Here is a 16,716-nt window from a genome sequence, read left to right as displayed (position 1 = left end):
TAAGAATGAAATTTGAAAAACATAGATTATCATAGGTTACTACACTAATAATTCAATAAGTAATGTCATAAATAATCTTCATTATAGACAGTGTTATCAGTAAAATGTATAAATCCCATTCTGCAAAAAAAAAATTTAAATCTTTTTCCAAAATTGGATGAGAAAAGTAATAAAAAATAAGTAACAGATTTCTTTTTTAAGAATTAATTTGTATGTTGTATAGATTTTATTAATGGGATAAATATACAATATTCATTAATTTTAAATAAGAGATTCAGAGGTACTTCTATAAATTTTTGTGGTGCAGGGGAACAGAGAATTATAAAAGAAAGAAGATCAGACTGGATAAAATTAGAAAAATTGATTTATTCAATTTCATTACAATAAATGATTTGAAGTTGATATAAAAATACTACAGTTTAAAAACTTCTCATTAAGTACAAAACATGAGACGATATACATTTTAACAATTAAAAATGGATAGTTTTATAAATGCAAAAGAGCAAAAAATACTATACTTAAAAATATTTTTTGTAATTTAATAAGCTCGGCATTAATGACTAGTTCATAAAATGAACTTAGTAACAATGTATAACATAAATATTTTTAAATATACAATTGTTCATCCATCTGTCTCATTCAGAATCATCGCTATCCACATATTCTTCTCCAGCCATTATGGAAGCTGTAAAAATGGTTTGTATTTGTTTAAAAATATATTTCATTTTTCTCTTCAAAAAAGTACACTATCAGTTTTATTTTAAAATGCTTACTAAATTAATCTTATGCAGTCCCTTAATCCCTTACCACTGTGGCAATCCTGGTTAAAACGAGTAAACCTTATTTACACTGTTAAGTCTATGTAGTTACAAAAAAGCCAAATAATTAATTGGTTATTTCTATTTAAGTGGAAGACTTTTCAATATAATATTCTGGCCAATGTATGAAAAATAAGAGTTTTAGCATAAATTAATAAAAGTGTAGCAAGTTTACAAAAGTGCTGAGACATTCGTCACTGATGGGTAATGCGTCATTACTGCAGAAAAATACAGAAATCCGTGGATTGATACTGCGGTATACGGGAAAAGTATATGTTCTTCCAAGTGGCCAGGTGCCCCAGATCAGTTACCTTGAATTCATATACGGATGAATTTCTAGGTTTGTACCACCTCAACAAATCAGAGCAGGCAGTTCAAAGCCTTGCTGTCTGATGTTCTTCGGTATAGTTGGCCATCAAACAGGCCTCTACCATCCAGCAAAATGGTCAAGTGGAAAGGTTTCATAGACTGCAGCAATCAGAGCTCGTGGTACAAATCAGTAAAGCGCAGTTCCTCCTAGGTTTCAGAGCTGCATGGAGGGAGGAGTTGCAAGCAACAACAGCAGAAATGGTGTACAGAGCTTCTATCTGACTGCCTGGGAAATTTATAAGTCCAATAACTGATAGAGCTAATACCAATACTTTTGTCAGCAGGCTAAAAGAAACTATGCAGGAACTATTTCCAGTGGTACTCAGACAGTAAGTGCATTAAACAGTATTTGTAAATAAGGACTTGACGTTGTGCAGTCACGCTTTACTGAGGACTTGACATCCTTAAAAAGGGTCTACAACCACCTTACAAAGGCCAAGGTAACAAAGTTTTCAAGCTACTTATTCATGGTTGCGAGAGAACGGTCAATATAGACCATGTTGAGCTGGTCAACTTCTCCAGGGATGAGGAAGGCATGTGTTCCCAACCCAAGCAAGTACTTAGAAAATCAACATAGGAACAGTCAGCGACTACATCTCCAGTTCCAAGTATCATTCCAGCAACATGCTCAGGTTAATAGCATAAGATTTGGTAAAGGGATTTTTTTTAAAAAAAATAATGAGTTAAAATATTATACTTTTGCATAAGCTCAAAGATATAAATTTTGAAATTGCCTGAAGAGGGACCCGTCGCACAGGTTAAATAAAGTGGAAGAATACAAAAATGCCAAGAGTTGCGGTGCTTGAGGCAAAAGAATATAGGAGGTGCAGACTGATACAAAATGTGCTAAACAGGCTGTGAACAGTGTGCATCTCCTTTATTGCGGTGCAATTGAATGTAACAAGTGTCAAATCAGAATTCAACATCTTTTTACTTTTGATCTAATTTGTCAATGTTTTGATAAATTTCGTAGAAACTTTAAATTAACATTATTAAAGTAGGAGTTATTTCAAATACCCTGATATGCGTACATAATGTCATTTCCACCAAAAAGTATAATTTCATATAAAAAATGGCTCTACTCTCACACTCTATGTGATTTCTTAAAAAAAAAAAATTTTGTGCATCTATACAATGAACATTTTAATATTGTATTTTGAACTGTTTTCCATACAAATTAGAAAGGAATTAAAAGTAGAATTAGTGATTTTATTTTACAATGACCAATAAACTATCTTTTAACTGAAAAACAAGAATTAATACTTACAAGTTCTTTGAAGTGGTTTCAATAATGCAGCACAAGCAGGATCATTCGTAATTTCAAATGGTGTTTTGTTTTCATTGTTTTTCAAGGATGGATTAGCTCCTAAAATAAATTTACAAAAAATATTATTAGATAATTAATAGTCAATGCAATCTCTATACATAATAAAAGAAAGATCCAGCAAATAAGAGACTTTTACATGCATATTACATTCACATACATTTTATTGGTATTTACACCCAGAACCGAATAATAGATATTATTTTTAAATTTAAGCTATGATGCTACGCATTTATAATTTTTTACAAGCAAATGTAAGAATTAGTTACCAACCTTTAACTCACTCTACTGTGTTAAATATGAAATAAAAAGGTAAAATCAATTCTAGAGCAAAATTAAATTTAAAGGTTAATTCAATGTTTTATCTCAGAACAGTTTCAAAATCAAATAAATAAAGCACATCTGTATATTATTACATGAGAATTAGGAATAAGGAGATTTTAATTTCATTTCATTTAATGCAGTATGTCAATAGTATGTATATAATAACAATGGAATTGACAACAAAATTTTACATATTAAGAACACATGAAGTGTTAATGAGGAAATAAAATTATTATTATTTTTTTTTCTTTTGCATTCATATTTGCCGCAATTAAAATTTAAAGAATTTATATTCGTTTCAATTTAGTTTTATGAAATGAATAATACTTAAAACTACCTTTATCAAGAAGCATCTTAACGACTTCACTATGGCCTTTCCAAGCACAAGAATGAAGCGGAGTATCACCAAGTTTATTCTGCAAAGCATTAATTTATGGATTTAGCATAAAAACATTTTCAAATGTCATGAAAAATAATAATTTGTATCTAATAAAATTAAACGAATACTAAAACTTTACAATTGGTTCACAAATTGTCTCTTAAAATTTGCAATGCTTTTAACTTTTTTGCTGAATGTAGGGGAAGTCCTGGTTTATTTGTATTTCTACCAATTCACATAAATAATGAAAGACTAGAAATTATCTAACTCTAAATATTTATTGAAAAGGACAAAACACATGAAAATAAAACAAGGATAAAAAAAATACAAGAATTTGGAAGAGGGGGTTTTGGGCTCGAATTAAACGTCCGTGCTTAACGGCAGTTCCTGGCAGACTGCCTTAGTTCACCGCCAGAGGCGCTGTAGTGGGGGGGGGAAGAGGAGAGCTTGTTACATGAAGACATTAACAAAAACTTGTCAGCCGGTTAACATATTTAATAAAACTGACAAGTAAGAGTTTATTAACTTGGGTCAATCTAGGTTTTTATGCCAGGGTCCTGTTTATTGAATTTTGTGAAAAATATTTTAGTCAAAATCTATAAGATCCTTTTATTTTTAAAATAAAATATGTACTTTTGTAAATAGATTATATTTTATTAATAAATTTGATTTTAAGAACAGTTACACAGATAACAGAAATTTTTTAATGCAAATCGTTTGAAAAGTATTGTGTTGTACCATCTATATGGTATTATTTTGTATTTAGTAGCAACAATCAGTACACAGTTTGTCAACAGAAAAAGAAAGAATGATTTTGTGAAAAAGCAGTCTTGTAAAAAACAATATGTGTATTTAAATAAATTTAACTTAAAACCTATTTATTGCATGAAAATTTATAAATGCTGTCAATTTTTATAACTTAAATGAGCATATTGTCCATGGAATTCTCCAGGATAATATAGGGTAATTTTTTAAGGTTTGGATTTTTGAAAAAGGTATGTTTCTTTTCAGATTAAACCCTGAAAATCAGTAACATTTCTTTGAGTGTTGTAATATTAATAATCTACGTCAGAAAAAACATAAAAATACAAATTTTATGTTGGTAATCAATTAAAGATTGATATTCTTACTTTAAAGGTGTAAAAATTAACTTAAGCACAATTTATTGTATTTTGTAAATACAAGTTAAATATAAAAATTACAGTACATTACACACAGATAAACATTTTAAATCTAGTATATAATGAAAATAAGAATGAAAGAAAAAGTTCACCTGAACATTAATTTCGATGTTTACTACTTTCAATAGTTCTTTCACGCAATCTTCATTTCCAGCATGGGAAGCCCAATGTAAGGCAGTGCAGCCTGCTTTGTCTAATCCATTAACAGATACCTAAATAATTTTTTAATCCATTAATTTTTTTGATTGGCAGGTACATAAAAATAATTCCTTTTGATATAGACAAGTCTTTTGAGTAGGCTAAAGATGTACTTGCATACAATTGCAATTTATATAAATCTACTACAGGTCAGTATTTTTTATTATGAAATTAGAACCGAAAACATAATTTTTTGAGTTTTATCTTTTTCTAACAGATATGACTTTTTTTTTTCACCTCAAAATACAAGGCTTGCTCATAATGTGAAAAAATATATCTCAAAGAGGTTGCAAAAAAAGGCTTCATTTTGGACCCCTTAATCTAATTTTTTACTGATATATTTCTCAGCTTATCTTTGGAACTAGTAGCACAAATGAAAAGAATTTTTGGAAAACATATTTACATGATTTGATAATATCAGATAAACAGCTTTGCTATTTATTTTAGAGGTATGGAAACAAATGGAGTAAAAATCAACATTGAGAGGCTTTAAATTACCCAATTTTTCAACTTGCCTGTAAAAAATATGTTTCTTCAACACATGTAAAAGAAATAAAAATTATAATTTTTTTTAAATAGTTTATGATCATAATTTTAATTTATTAGCATTAATTATATTTCATTATGACAGGTATTGAAAACAAAAATATCTAAACTCGCTAAAAAATACATTGATATTTAAAAAACAAAAGATTTTTAATGAAAGATATCAAAAGAGAATTCTTATCAAAGCAATTCTTAAGCAATTTTTTTCACATTAAAAATAAAGGTATCTCGAGTTAATTAGTAGTTTTTCTCTCTTCGACTTAAGATTGTTTCACCATATCATTCTAAATTTCAACAAATGCACTTTTTAAACATTCTTTTCTCAGCAATAGTTTCTGCTGGATGTCTATTCATACTAAATTTATAATTTTTTACAATTTATATATATATATATACATATACATATATATATATACATATATATATACATATATATATATATATATATATATATACATATATATATATATATATATATATACATATATATATATATATATATACATATATATATATATATATATATATATATATATATATATATATATATATATATATATATATATATACATACATTATATTTGTATGGAAATAGAATCAAGTATAGAACTCCAGACTAACAACTAGGAATAGTAGCTACTGGCTACCGGAGTCATAAAAAATGGTAACCAGGTTTGCACTTTTCCTAGTCTCTTTTATATAAATAAAAAGAAAAAGGTGATTATTGAAATGAGCTGTTCATATTTTGCATGTATACGTTAAAAATATTATGATTTTAAAAACCACAAAGACATCCATTGTAAAAAATCTTGAAAAATTGATCCACAAGATTATTTGAATTTTCAAAAGAATAATTACGAATAAAGTCCTTCAAAAGAGGATTACTCTAATGCACAATTTGAAATTTGCCTGTTGCAATAGAAACATATCATAAACTATGTGAATTTTACAAACCACAAAGATGTCCGTAATGATAATTCTTGAAAAAGCAATCAACAACAAAATTTGAATTTACTATGGTATTGTCACAAATCAAGACCATCAAAAAATTTATACTCTAAGGGGCAATAAAATATCAGGATTTTCAAATGCATGTGGAAATCTACGATTATAACTATCAAAATAAAACGATGGAATCATCGTAAACAGAGTCTATCAAAAAGTGAGTGCACGAAGATAGAATTAAAATATTCGTGCGTCCTATGGAAATAAAATTTCTGAGAAAAGCGATTGAAATGGGACAGGGATTTATGATCAGCAAAAATCGAGAACAATTAATACTTTTCTATTAAGTTTGTAATATGGTTGCCACTTTTGAGGACTAGGATTCGCTAATAGCTATTTTATATGTAAATGTCGCCTGTTGGCCGATGTTCATCTAAAGCTTTACTCCTGTGAGAACCCTGTAGAACATAGCTGCCAACATGAATGGGGAAATAAACCAGTAAATTTGAATGACTAATTACAATTTTTATGAAAACTTTTGATCAATTTATAATGAAAGAAATTGATCATGAGTATAATAAATGTTTATAATCATTAAAAAGTGGTTAAATGCAAAAATTCTATTATACTAAAACCTATAAATTTCATTTAGCTTGTCTGTTTATGATTAATATTGAATATAATTGTTTTCATTATGTTTAAAAATTTAAATTGATCATTTTGAATATAAAAAAATGAACATTTTTGAGTTAATTTAAAAAAAAGTAAGTTATCAATAATAAAATTCAAAATATTGTAGTTTAAATATACAATCTCTAACTATTATGGAATTTTTGTAGTTTCAGAAAATATTTTTTCTAGTGGTAATTAAGGTAATATATTAATACTAAATTAGACTTAAAAGAATTTCGTTCGAGTGCTACATATAAGTAATTCGAACAGATATATTAAAGCTCCAATATATTAAAGTGTCCATAAAAGTTTAATAAGAATTGTATTAATTTTAAAAGTTTAGCTTTAGTTCATTGTCACTTATAAATACATCTAGCACAAGATTCAAATGTTGCAAGATATGTTTAAAGATTAACAGAGATTACAATTTTTTTTTCCAGTAATTCTATGAGTTTTTGGGAGCTATTCTAAAATATACAAAATTAAGTAAGTTTTGAATTAAATTGTGTAAAGATTGGCAAAATAAAATAGTTTGCAAGAAAAACCAGCACAGTTATGAAAATAAAACTTATTTACTATAAATCCAAAATGTAAAATTATCCACTTTTTCGTGATTGTTCTTCTTGGACAAATCTTTAAAATATGAAATAATAATTATTCATAAGCAAGCAGATATTAAGTTTAAATAATTAATACCTTATTTTTTATGCACTCCGTCAAAAATGTAAGATTTCCTCTTTTAGCGGCTTCATGCAAAGGATGCAAGACTTCCTCAGTACTTTCCTCCACTGTTGGAAATAAAAATGATATAAATATTAGAATCCAATTTTAATAGTAAGAGATTTGAAAAAGCCTTTCAGAAATTTAAATAAAATTGCACAATTTTTATAACAACAACTTAAAGATTTTGATTCCAAGTGATAGCACAGAAATAAGAACAAAACAAATGGAAGTACAAGACAAATATACAGTGAAACAACAAATTCTTCATCATAATATTTTATAAAGCCAATTTATTTTAAAATATTTCACTGTTTTATAAATATTTAGATAAAATTTGATGATTGAATAATTTATTTTTATTGAAATATATTAGAATATTTAGTTTATGGAAGCCAATGATATGGATTAAATGATTAATTGAATTAATAGGTAAAAGACAACATTTCTTAGAAACTATGGTGAAACAATACAATCATTTCTTAAACAATATTTATATAATTTCAATGATTTTACAAATACACATATTTGCATAGTACATGCCCTATCTAGCATTTCAATGTCAGAAAAAATTATTCAAAAACAAATAACATATGCTATAAAGACATTTCAGGCATTTGTACCTTTTTACAAAAAGGTCTTTCTTTTGGTCAGTGTGAGATAAAACAATGAAGTTGTCCTAGTTAATGGTTTTATATGATACTAAAAAGTTCGAGATTTAAAATCGTGCAGTCAAATTCCAGACGATATGTAAGTATTAACTCATATTGTACCTGAAAGAGTGCATTTAATTTTTGTCTCTTACAAGTTTACATTTACAGATCTTGGGTTTTTGGGGGTATTTTTTATACTTGATCAAAATTATACCCAATTTGATCAAGTATGAACAATATCCCTAAACAACCAAGGCCTGAAAGTGGAACAAATGTGATGAATTTGTTATTAAAATGTTTCGTACAACATTTTTAAATAAAAAAAATATGGGGTCTTTTCATTGGTCATTTCAGTGGGTCTTTTCATTGATAATAAAACAAATAAGCAACTTGGTTAATTTTAAACTGTGAACTTATTTACTAAAATTAATTTTTATTGTGTTAACTATTAAAACTAGTGTAAACCAAAGAATTTTATTCATAAGGTTACTTATTCATAAAAACGAAACAAGCTTTAACTGTTTTAAATTTTTTTAAGTTAAACATATATAAATGTAGAGACTGGAAAGCCGTGGCATGCAGAAGAAAGGACTGGTGCAGTCTTCTTGAGAAAGCCAGGGTCCACCGAGGACTGTCGAGCTACTGATGATGATGATGATATATAAATGTATCTAAAACAATAAAAATGGCTAAAAATAAATTTTAAAAAAAATGTGTAATTATGTTGTCAATGAACTGAACAAAAGCATAAAGTAAATGAGTTTTTATTTATGTTATTAAGTTCAAATTAATCTTTAAATTCATATGACATATTTAATTCATAATTGAAACGGACTTGATTGCCAATTAGCTTTGTTTAAACCTTTTTAAGCTTACACAAAATATTTTTTGCTGTTAAGAAAGAACCTGTGAAGCCGGTTCGCGGCTTCTTGTAGCCACTGTGTAATCATCATCCTAGCAATACGGAGGTCTGAAAGACCCAGGCCCCTCAGACATGGAAACCACCCAGCCGTCACCCACAAGACGTGCGTGCGGACCCGCGCACTTAGATTTGAGAGTTAACTGATCTAAGTCGCAATTATGAGTACACAGATATATATAATTTATGAACACCTAATGCATCTATTCACTGTTGGCACCTAACCAAAATTTTGGTGCCTTTAAAAATTTGGAGTATTTTTTATAGATTTTATGATGTATTCATTTAAGAGATAATACAGTTAATGAATTAAAAGTTGTATTTAAAATAACAAAAATTTAATAGAAATTAGTGAACTTAATGTTACACAAATTTTAATAAAAATTAACAAAGTTAATAAACTGACATTTATGTAATAAAAATTTAAGTGTGTTAATTAAAGTATTTTTTTAACAGAGTAAAAAAAAAAACATGAATCGTTTAAAAGCATATAGAGCAAACTCTTATCCAATTCTTTATCTGTGTTGCGCACATAAAATAAATTTGTGCCCACCAAGCATTGAAACTGCGTTAAATTGCAGTGAAATTTATTTGCAAAGCACAACTCTGCCATTGAATAATATGAGGAAAACTGGTTTCTTGAGGCAAGAAGACCTGTAGATTAAAGTTAAGAAAAAGCTGGAGTTGTTCGCAGAATGCTAATACATACAGCACAGTTTAGAACATAAAAGAGAAATTTTACAGCCCAGATATAATTATTATATATACCAGTATTTAATACTTTAAATTACGCAATTTTTCGAAGATACAAAAATAGTTAATGCTTGGTTTACCTTATGCTCGTTTTTTTTCCTGTGACAATAAAGAATATTAACTGTAGGGTACAGCAGTGGAATTTTGATTTTATTTAATTACCTATAATGAGTAATACTAAAAAATTTTCCACAATTGTGACAAATTTTCCACGAAGGATGTTTGCATGTTACAAAACAAAATTTGATTACCTCTTTACAAAACTTGGACAAAATGAAAATGCGATGTAGAATTCGTAGTAATTTTAAAATAAATTTAAATAGTAAGCATTTAAAAAAAATAATTTTTTTTTGATAAAAATTAACATTTTTTAAAAGAGTTTAGGTAGAAGGGAAATTTAAACAATTTATGAGAGTCTAGGAAATTTCCTCAAAATTCAGAAATTTTCCAATTTTTTAGGAGAGCTCATAGCTAAGATAACTTAAAATTATCTATAAGTTGAAAAAAGGAGAAAGTTTGTTCATACCATAATTGCTAGGTATAAGACCAACTTTCCCTTTGCATGAAGCTTTCCACCAGTTTGCATCACTTTTCACATCCAAAATGTAAAGATTATCTCCCTCTTCAAAAGATAATTCATCAGCCTGCATAAAATATTTCATATGATAAATTTATAACAGAGTATTTGCATAGCAACTACAATAGAACTTAAATATGAGAAACTTATTTAAATTATATCGCCAGGAAAAAGAATAGTACCAAGAAACTTATTTCAAATCTCTGTATACACATCTAGATATTTTTACTGCCTATAAGTGTTATAATGATAAATCTAACAAATTAAACTAAATTATTTACTAAAAAGAAACAGGGAAACTAACATAATTTTATTCAGTCAATAAAACATTTATTTTCTTTACAATAATTTTAAAAATAACAAAATTTAAATAGATATTTTTAAACAAAAACTGAAGTGATATTAAAAATTCATGGAAATAATAACTTACAAATTTACAACAAATTCATGAGCAAATCAGCAACAAACAGCCAAACAAACGCTCAAAAGTGATCAAAGTAGCATTCTACTATGCCTTATTTTTCCGGAGAACTTCAACTAATTATGAGGAACCAATGTTGCTGATTTTGTTATTTTTTATGCATGAACTAAGATTTTTTACCATAAATTTGAAATCATTGGTTGATTTTCAATGAACTTTCAGCTTAATAATGATGATGAATGAGTCAAAATCTTAATATGCTCAAAAATGAGATTGTGTTACCACTTAAGAGACTATACACATACTTGTTGACCCATTCTAGGTTGGGAGCATTTTCATATTCTAAGTTTGCATATTGAGCTCCTCTCTCCCACCCAAAATGCTACATAATTAGCATAAGAAAATATAATACTTTTTTCAACACATTTACATTAACTCTGAAAAACATCTATATTATAATTTTAAATTGCAGTGAAACTAATAAAAAATGTCAACACAGTATACTAAAACTTTCTTTAAAACAACTATGACCTGGAAATTTATTTAAACACAAAAGATGTAAGTAATTTAGCAACATAAAAAAATTAATATAATTGTCACTCCACAAACAAAAGTTGTAGCTTCTATAATTTAGTCTTTACTGAAGAATATAATACAGTCAATGCTCAATATAATGACCCTTGTTGCACAAAAGAAAACTTACATTATAACATGAGGATATTATAAATATTTACCTCTTTTTAAATTCTAGTTGAATTTGAACAGCAACAAAAAAACGCTATACTTAAATAAGAATTAAGAAACCAATAGACTAATTCATAATATAGCAATTTTGTTTATGTTAAAAGTAACTACCATGTAAAATAATGCCGTAAAGTGAAAAAAGCGTTTAAAATGATACTCTTGATCTAGACAGCCATCTTTAATAAACAACATACGTTTAGATAAATGCAAAGACTAAAATAAACTGACCAGGAGACAAAACCAGTAAATAAAATATTCAAACAAAAAAGTATGATTCATAAATTTACTGTAGATTTTTAACTTTATGAATACATACTGGACTTGGTTTTTCGGGCAATAACACTTGGGCTCAATTACACAGGGAATCAATTTTAATATAATTCTTTTCTGTTGCATGAGATTTTTGAATGGATCATAGATATTTTCGAACACTGATTTCAAATATGCAATCTTTTTATCTTTTTTTTTCTCTACAAGCTTCAGTTTGTATGCAACTTAATAATATATTTCCAACTAAAAAATTTTAAAATTCATTCGAGAGTAAACACTAAGTGCTCCCACTTCTCTGCTGCTGAGTGGTAGGAAAAGGCAATGCATATCAGTTTATGAAGGGCTATGTTACGGTCATGTGTTTTTTGTCTGAAGTTAGTTTTCAAAAGATTTAGCAAATGCACATAGAGTGTTCTCCCTAAGCGTTTCTAGAAGGGTGTCCTCTGATGCACTTTATTTGTCTTTTTAGTAAAAATAAGCCACCATCCCATAAAAACACTTCCTTTTTATCCATATTCTATTTTTAAAAAAATTTAATTTGCTGTTTATATAATAATTGCACACTGGTTTATAGGTTTAATTCTGATTACTATTACAAACATTTTGTCAGGATTATTCTCAACTGGTTAAATGAGTTCTTTTTTTAATTACTGAATTTTTTTAAGTGATTTTAAATTTTAAAATTATTTTTAATACTTTTTTTAAAAAAGAAAAAAGGACATCTTTAATGTTTATTTTCTCATTATTTTCAGTTTAAGTTATAGAAAAAAGCTTTTAAAGCTTTTTATCAATAATTTCTCTTTTCGTTTAGTTTTTTTAAAAAGAATTTGTGCAAAGTGATTGTCTTTTAGCATGCCTTTAATTATTTTTTTATAAACTACAAGTTTTTCTCTTATTTTGATAATGAGTGAGAAGTACTTTTTGAAAAACACACATAAAATAGCATAAAAGGGTAATTTAAAAACTATTGAGAATCAAATTCAGTTATTACATAATATTACAGTTTGATAAATTTTACAGTGTAAAGTGAGTGCGAAAAAGGGCCCCGCCAATTTTTATTCCAAGAAAGAATCTGGTATATATATGCATATAAACTTATACAAATGTTATAAATTTGTACATTCAGACAAAAAATAAACTAAACTAAAAATAATGTTTTTAAAAAAATCTGCAGATTTCTGAACAAAACTAATTTCAGATTTGAAAACCTCCCATCCGAATAAGATAAGATCAAGTACTTGTATAAATGCAACAAAAAATTTGTTCCCTAGTGTTATCAATGTGAAGTAACCACTAACTTTTTGACTATAAAGAACAACCATTAAAATTTGATATGGAACATCATAAAAAAATTATCAATGGAATTTCAGAGTTTAGTTATCGGTCCTGCAGACCAGTGACTAAATTTTCTTGATTTCTACCCCTAAGGATAAGAATCTAAGTGTCCTGTTACTCTTCATTCATTTACAGAATATTCCAAGTGTTTCACATTTAATAAGCAATAACATCAAAAGGAACAGTGATTTTAATAACTTCTTTAAAGATGTTGTTGTTCATTGTGAATGGAAGCATTTTGTTTAGAGAAAACAAAAAAATTTTACACTTTTTTCTAAAGGGAATAAAAAAAAATTTAATGAAATTTCAGTCACTATGCATTGAAGTGGAAGGTTTAGTGCAGGGGTTCTAATGGGTGTTGAAACAACACAGCTTCAGTCGATTAGCAAATGGGACTTAATATATAGGATACTAGATCATTATAATGGGTGGATGGGGTAGGAACTAAGAAAATTCCACCACTGGATGGAAAAGATATAAAAGTAAAGGACCAGTTACTATTCTGTATTTTTCTACATGTATGTATGAGTTTTCCAACAAAAAAAAAAGGTTGATGAAGTAAATTTAAATGAAAAATTACAATACAAAGATCTTACAATGTTCACAGTTAAAACCAAACCACAGTAACGTACCAAAACATTCATCAATTGTTGCATGAAAAAGCAATAACAGAGGTTAGCGAGAGGAGCAATCAGGGTGTGAACCCACTAGTAGTAATTAAAACTCTTTTTTTTGTAATTCCACAATGAGTGATTTTTACTTTCCACACATTTAAAATAAATGCAAAAACTCACTATGCAAAAATTGCACATTTTAAAAAAAAATGTAACATGGAATTAGAAAATTAGTTCCACCCTATTAAAAGTTCTAAATTTAGAAACTTTTGAAATATGCTTCAAATTGTTAAATTTATGTGCCAAAATGAATTTACTTAAAAATTATGAAAATATAATTAACTAATGGAAGAGAAAAAATAATTAATACCTAGAGGAGGATAAAAAAAAAATCACATAAATAAATTTGATAAACAGTATGAAAATCGTTTTTTACCTGCTGGGCAGTGTAGCGGTACAAAGCTCTAACAACTTTAACATGACCTAAAAGTATTTAAAAAAAATTAAAAACTACGACAATATGAATAAAAATAAACACTCAATAGAAATTAAGGTCAAAAAGAGAACCGACTATAACTAAATGTCAGCATTAATTGAAAAGAAACAAAAAGCTTTTAAACTTGCAGAAAGCTAAATATAGTATATACAAGTACAAGCTAGTTGATCTATTCAATAAAATTTTAAAGCTTTATGTAAAGATAGAAGTTTATTGCACTTCAAAGTATTGCAAATCAAAAACATGCATACCCTGAAATTTTCAAGAAATTAAGTAGAATACATTACATTAAAAATTAGATTAAAAATGACAGGCAGAATATCTATTAATTCAAAAATTAAAATACCTCTAAAAAAGAAAGGATTTGAAGAATAAAATGCATCAAACCATAAATGTTTATGCATAGTGACTAGTTATATAAGGGCAGTAACACAATTTATTTTTAGTCTTGAAGAATTGCAATAAATTTGCCACAGAAATTATGGAATATCACAATGTTAAAAGTGATAACCAATTAGATTTTTAATACACACCTACTGCCAGGGGCGGATTAAGCCTTAGGTCACTCAAATTTTTGGGGCCCTTAGATAAAAAAAATTTCTTGTATATTTTTTATTTATTCAAATATAAAAGTATTTATATATCTTTTCAATTAAGAAAGCATATTTAAAATTAAAATAAATAATAAGAAATGAAATTTTACTTTATTTTATTAAATCAGAACTAAAAAGATTATCGTATTTTATTAATATATATTTGAAACTGATTTTCATTTTAAAAAATCATTGTTTTTCTTAATTTTTTTTTTATTTATCTTAAAAAAAAATTTTTTAAGAGGGCCCCAGGCCATGGCCTAGACTGGCCTAATGGGTAATCTGTCCCTGCCTACTGCCTTTCAAATTAAACTGGGAAACAAGTCACGGTTTAAAACCAGATATGGTCAACCTATAACACGAGTGCCACCAGGTGATAAAATGAATTTGGTTGCACATAAAAAGTTATTAAATTACTTTTATTCTATTACATTCACCGAATAAAAATATACTTTCAATACTAGCGGCTATCAAAGTCAAAATTTTTGTACTATTATGATACTCTATAAGGCGCAAGTGCCAGTGGCGCCATGTCAACTAAAGAAGTCCATGAAGTGTATGGAACCTTAACTTTCTCTTTGAAAGTATACTAGTACAATTAGTTGTAAAAAGAGAACCACACCTTAATTACAAATAATGGGGAAAATTGTATAATAAATAAAACGATCAAGTGTTTCCATCCACGAATTTCATATAATCGATGGCGAGAAATCACATTGTTTCACATTTAAAGCAAGTTAATAACTAAAAAGCAAATATAATTACACAATTCAATAATTTGAAATCAAAGTAGTAGCTTACAGATTAGTTTTTAGAAAAGAACTTTAACAAATAGGCACACTGAGCATATGAAAATAATAAAGTGTCATTTAACTAGCACACTAATCGAAAAGGTTTGCCATCTTCTCTTCACAATGATAAAGCTTACACCAATTTAATCAAAACTAAATTTGTTGCTCTTCCATTATACTTTTAAAAATTTAGGAATATTTCCATATTGCTAACTGTGACAGACTAATAGACAAGTCTGGGTAACTTCGTTTAGCGGCCCACAAGAAACTGAAAGAAAAAAAAACATCTTAAGAAACCAACTTGAGGGGTATAACTAGAAGCCACTTCCGGATAAACCTTTACATTATTTTTTCCCGACTTGGGGATAGTAGCTAGCGCAATAGATCAAGATGCGGAAATATCCCAATAAGGAAATAACATAAAATATTTTGAAAAACTTAAGTTGTCCGGGGAGATTTCCATATCGTGATCTGTGGCAGAATAATCGCCAAGTCTTGGAAACTTCCAGGCTGTGGCCAACGAGAAACTTAAAAAAAACATCACAGAAAGGGACCAACTCGAAAGGTATAACTCGTAGCCATCCCGAGGCAAACATCTACATGTTTTTTTTTTTAAAAAAAACTTTGCAAGTTATTGGACAAGAAAAAGAGCAAAATCCTTTCTTTATGAAGCAAAAACTATCATTGATACTTTGTTTTTTTTTTAAATAACTTGTTATGTATAATCTCTTAATGTACACCTATATATTTTAGTTGTGCAGATGAAAAATTAGACTTGGTTTTTATTATGTAAGAATATTTTTCTAAATAAATTAATTACCTGGTTTAGGAACTGGCTTTGGTGGGGCAGGTCTTGCAGGAAAAGACATTAGATTGAATTTTATGAATATTCAATACTTTAACGATAAAGTTCCTGTAATTAAACTTCAAAAGCAAAAACGATAACAAGTAAATATTTATTTTTTGTCAGATTTCGTTTTGTAACGCTTCTGGCTGCTTACTTCTGTTTTTTTTTATTATGTGCAGTCATTAACGTTAACTCAATAAATAAACGGATTACAGTTAAACAGCACA

General features: G+C 27.7%; 1 protein-coding gene across 1 annotated transcript; it reads right to left on the bottom strand.

Annotated features, from left to right (window-relative positions):
* Window positions 1–346: 346 nt before the first annotated feature.
* Window positions 347–16,646, bottom strand: LOC107446315 (osteoclast-stimulating factor 1). Its single transcript, XM_016060928.5, has 8 exons — window positions 16,463–16,646; window positions 14,199–14,245; window positions 10,328–10,445; window positions 7,453–7,544; window positions 4,488–4,607; window positions 3,173–3,251; window positions 2,455–2,553; window positions 347–685 (listed from the first exon to the last, which is right to left on the bottom strand). Exons 1-8 carry the CDS (start codon window positions 16,509–16,511, stop codon window positions 636–638), a joined length of 654 nt encoding a protein of 217 aa, XP_015916414.1. The 5' UTR covers window positions 16,512–16,646; the 3' UTR covers window positions 347–635.
* Window positions 16,647–16,716: the final 70 nt, after the last annotated feature.

Source organism: Parasteatoda tepidariorum, chromosome 7, assembly GCF_982258835.1.
Source record: "Parasteatoda tepidariorum strain Cologne lab strain chromosome 7, Ptep-v5.0, whole genome shotgun sequence".
Classification (NCBI taxonomy): Eukaryota; Metazoa; Arthropoda; class Arachnida; order Araneae; family Theridiidae; genus Parasteatoda; species Parasteatoda tepidariorum.
Note: the sequence above shows the minus strand (reverse complement) of the source record. Positions and strands in the feature narration are given on the sequence as shown.

Excerpts from the sequence above, each read along its gene's own strand:
- LOC107446315 (XM_016060928.5), bottom strand. The coding sequence starts at position 16,511 with ATGTCTTTTCCTGCAAGACCTGCCCCACCAAAGCCAGTTCCTAAACCA. Across the intron at positions 7,545-10,327 it reads TCTTATACCTAGCAATTATG|TGGAGGAAAGTACTGAGGAA; the intron begins GTATGAACAAAC and ends TATTTCCAACAG. Across the intron at positions 2,554-3,172 it reads TAAGATGCTTCTTGATAAAG|GAGCTAATCCATCCTTGAAA; the intron begins GTAGTTTTAAGT and ends AATTTATTTTAG.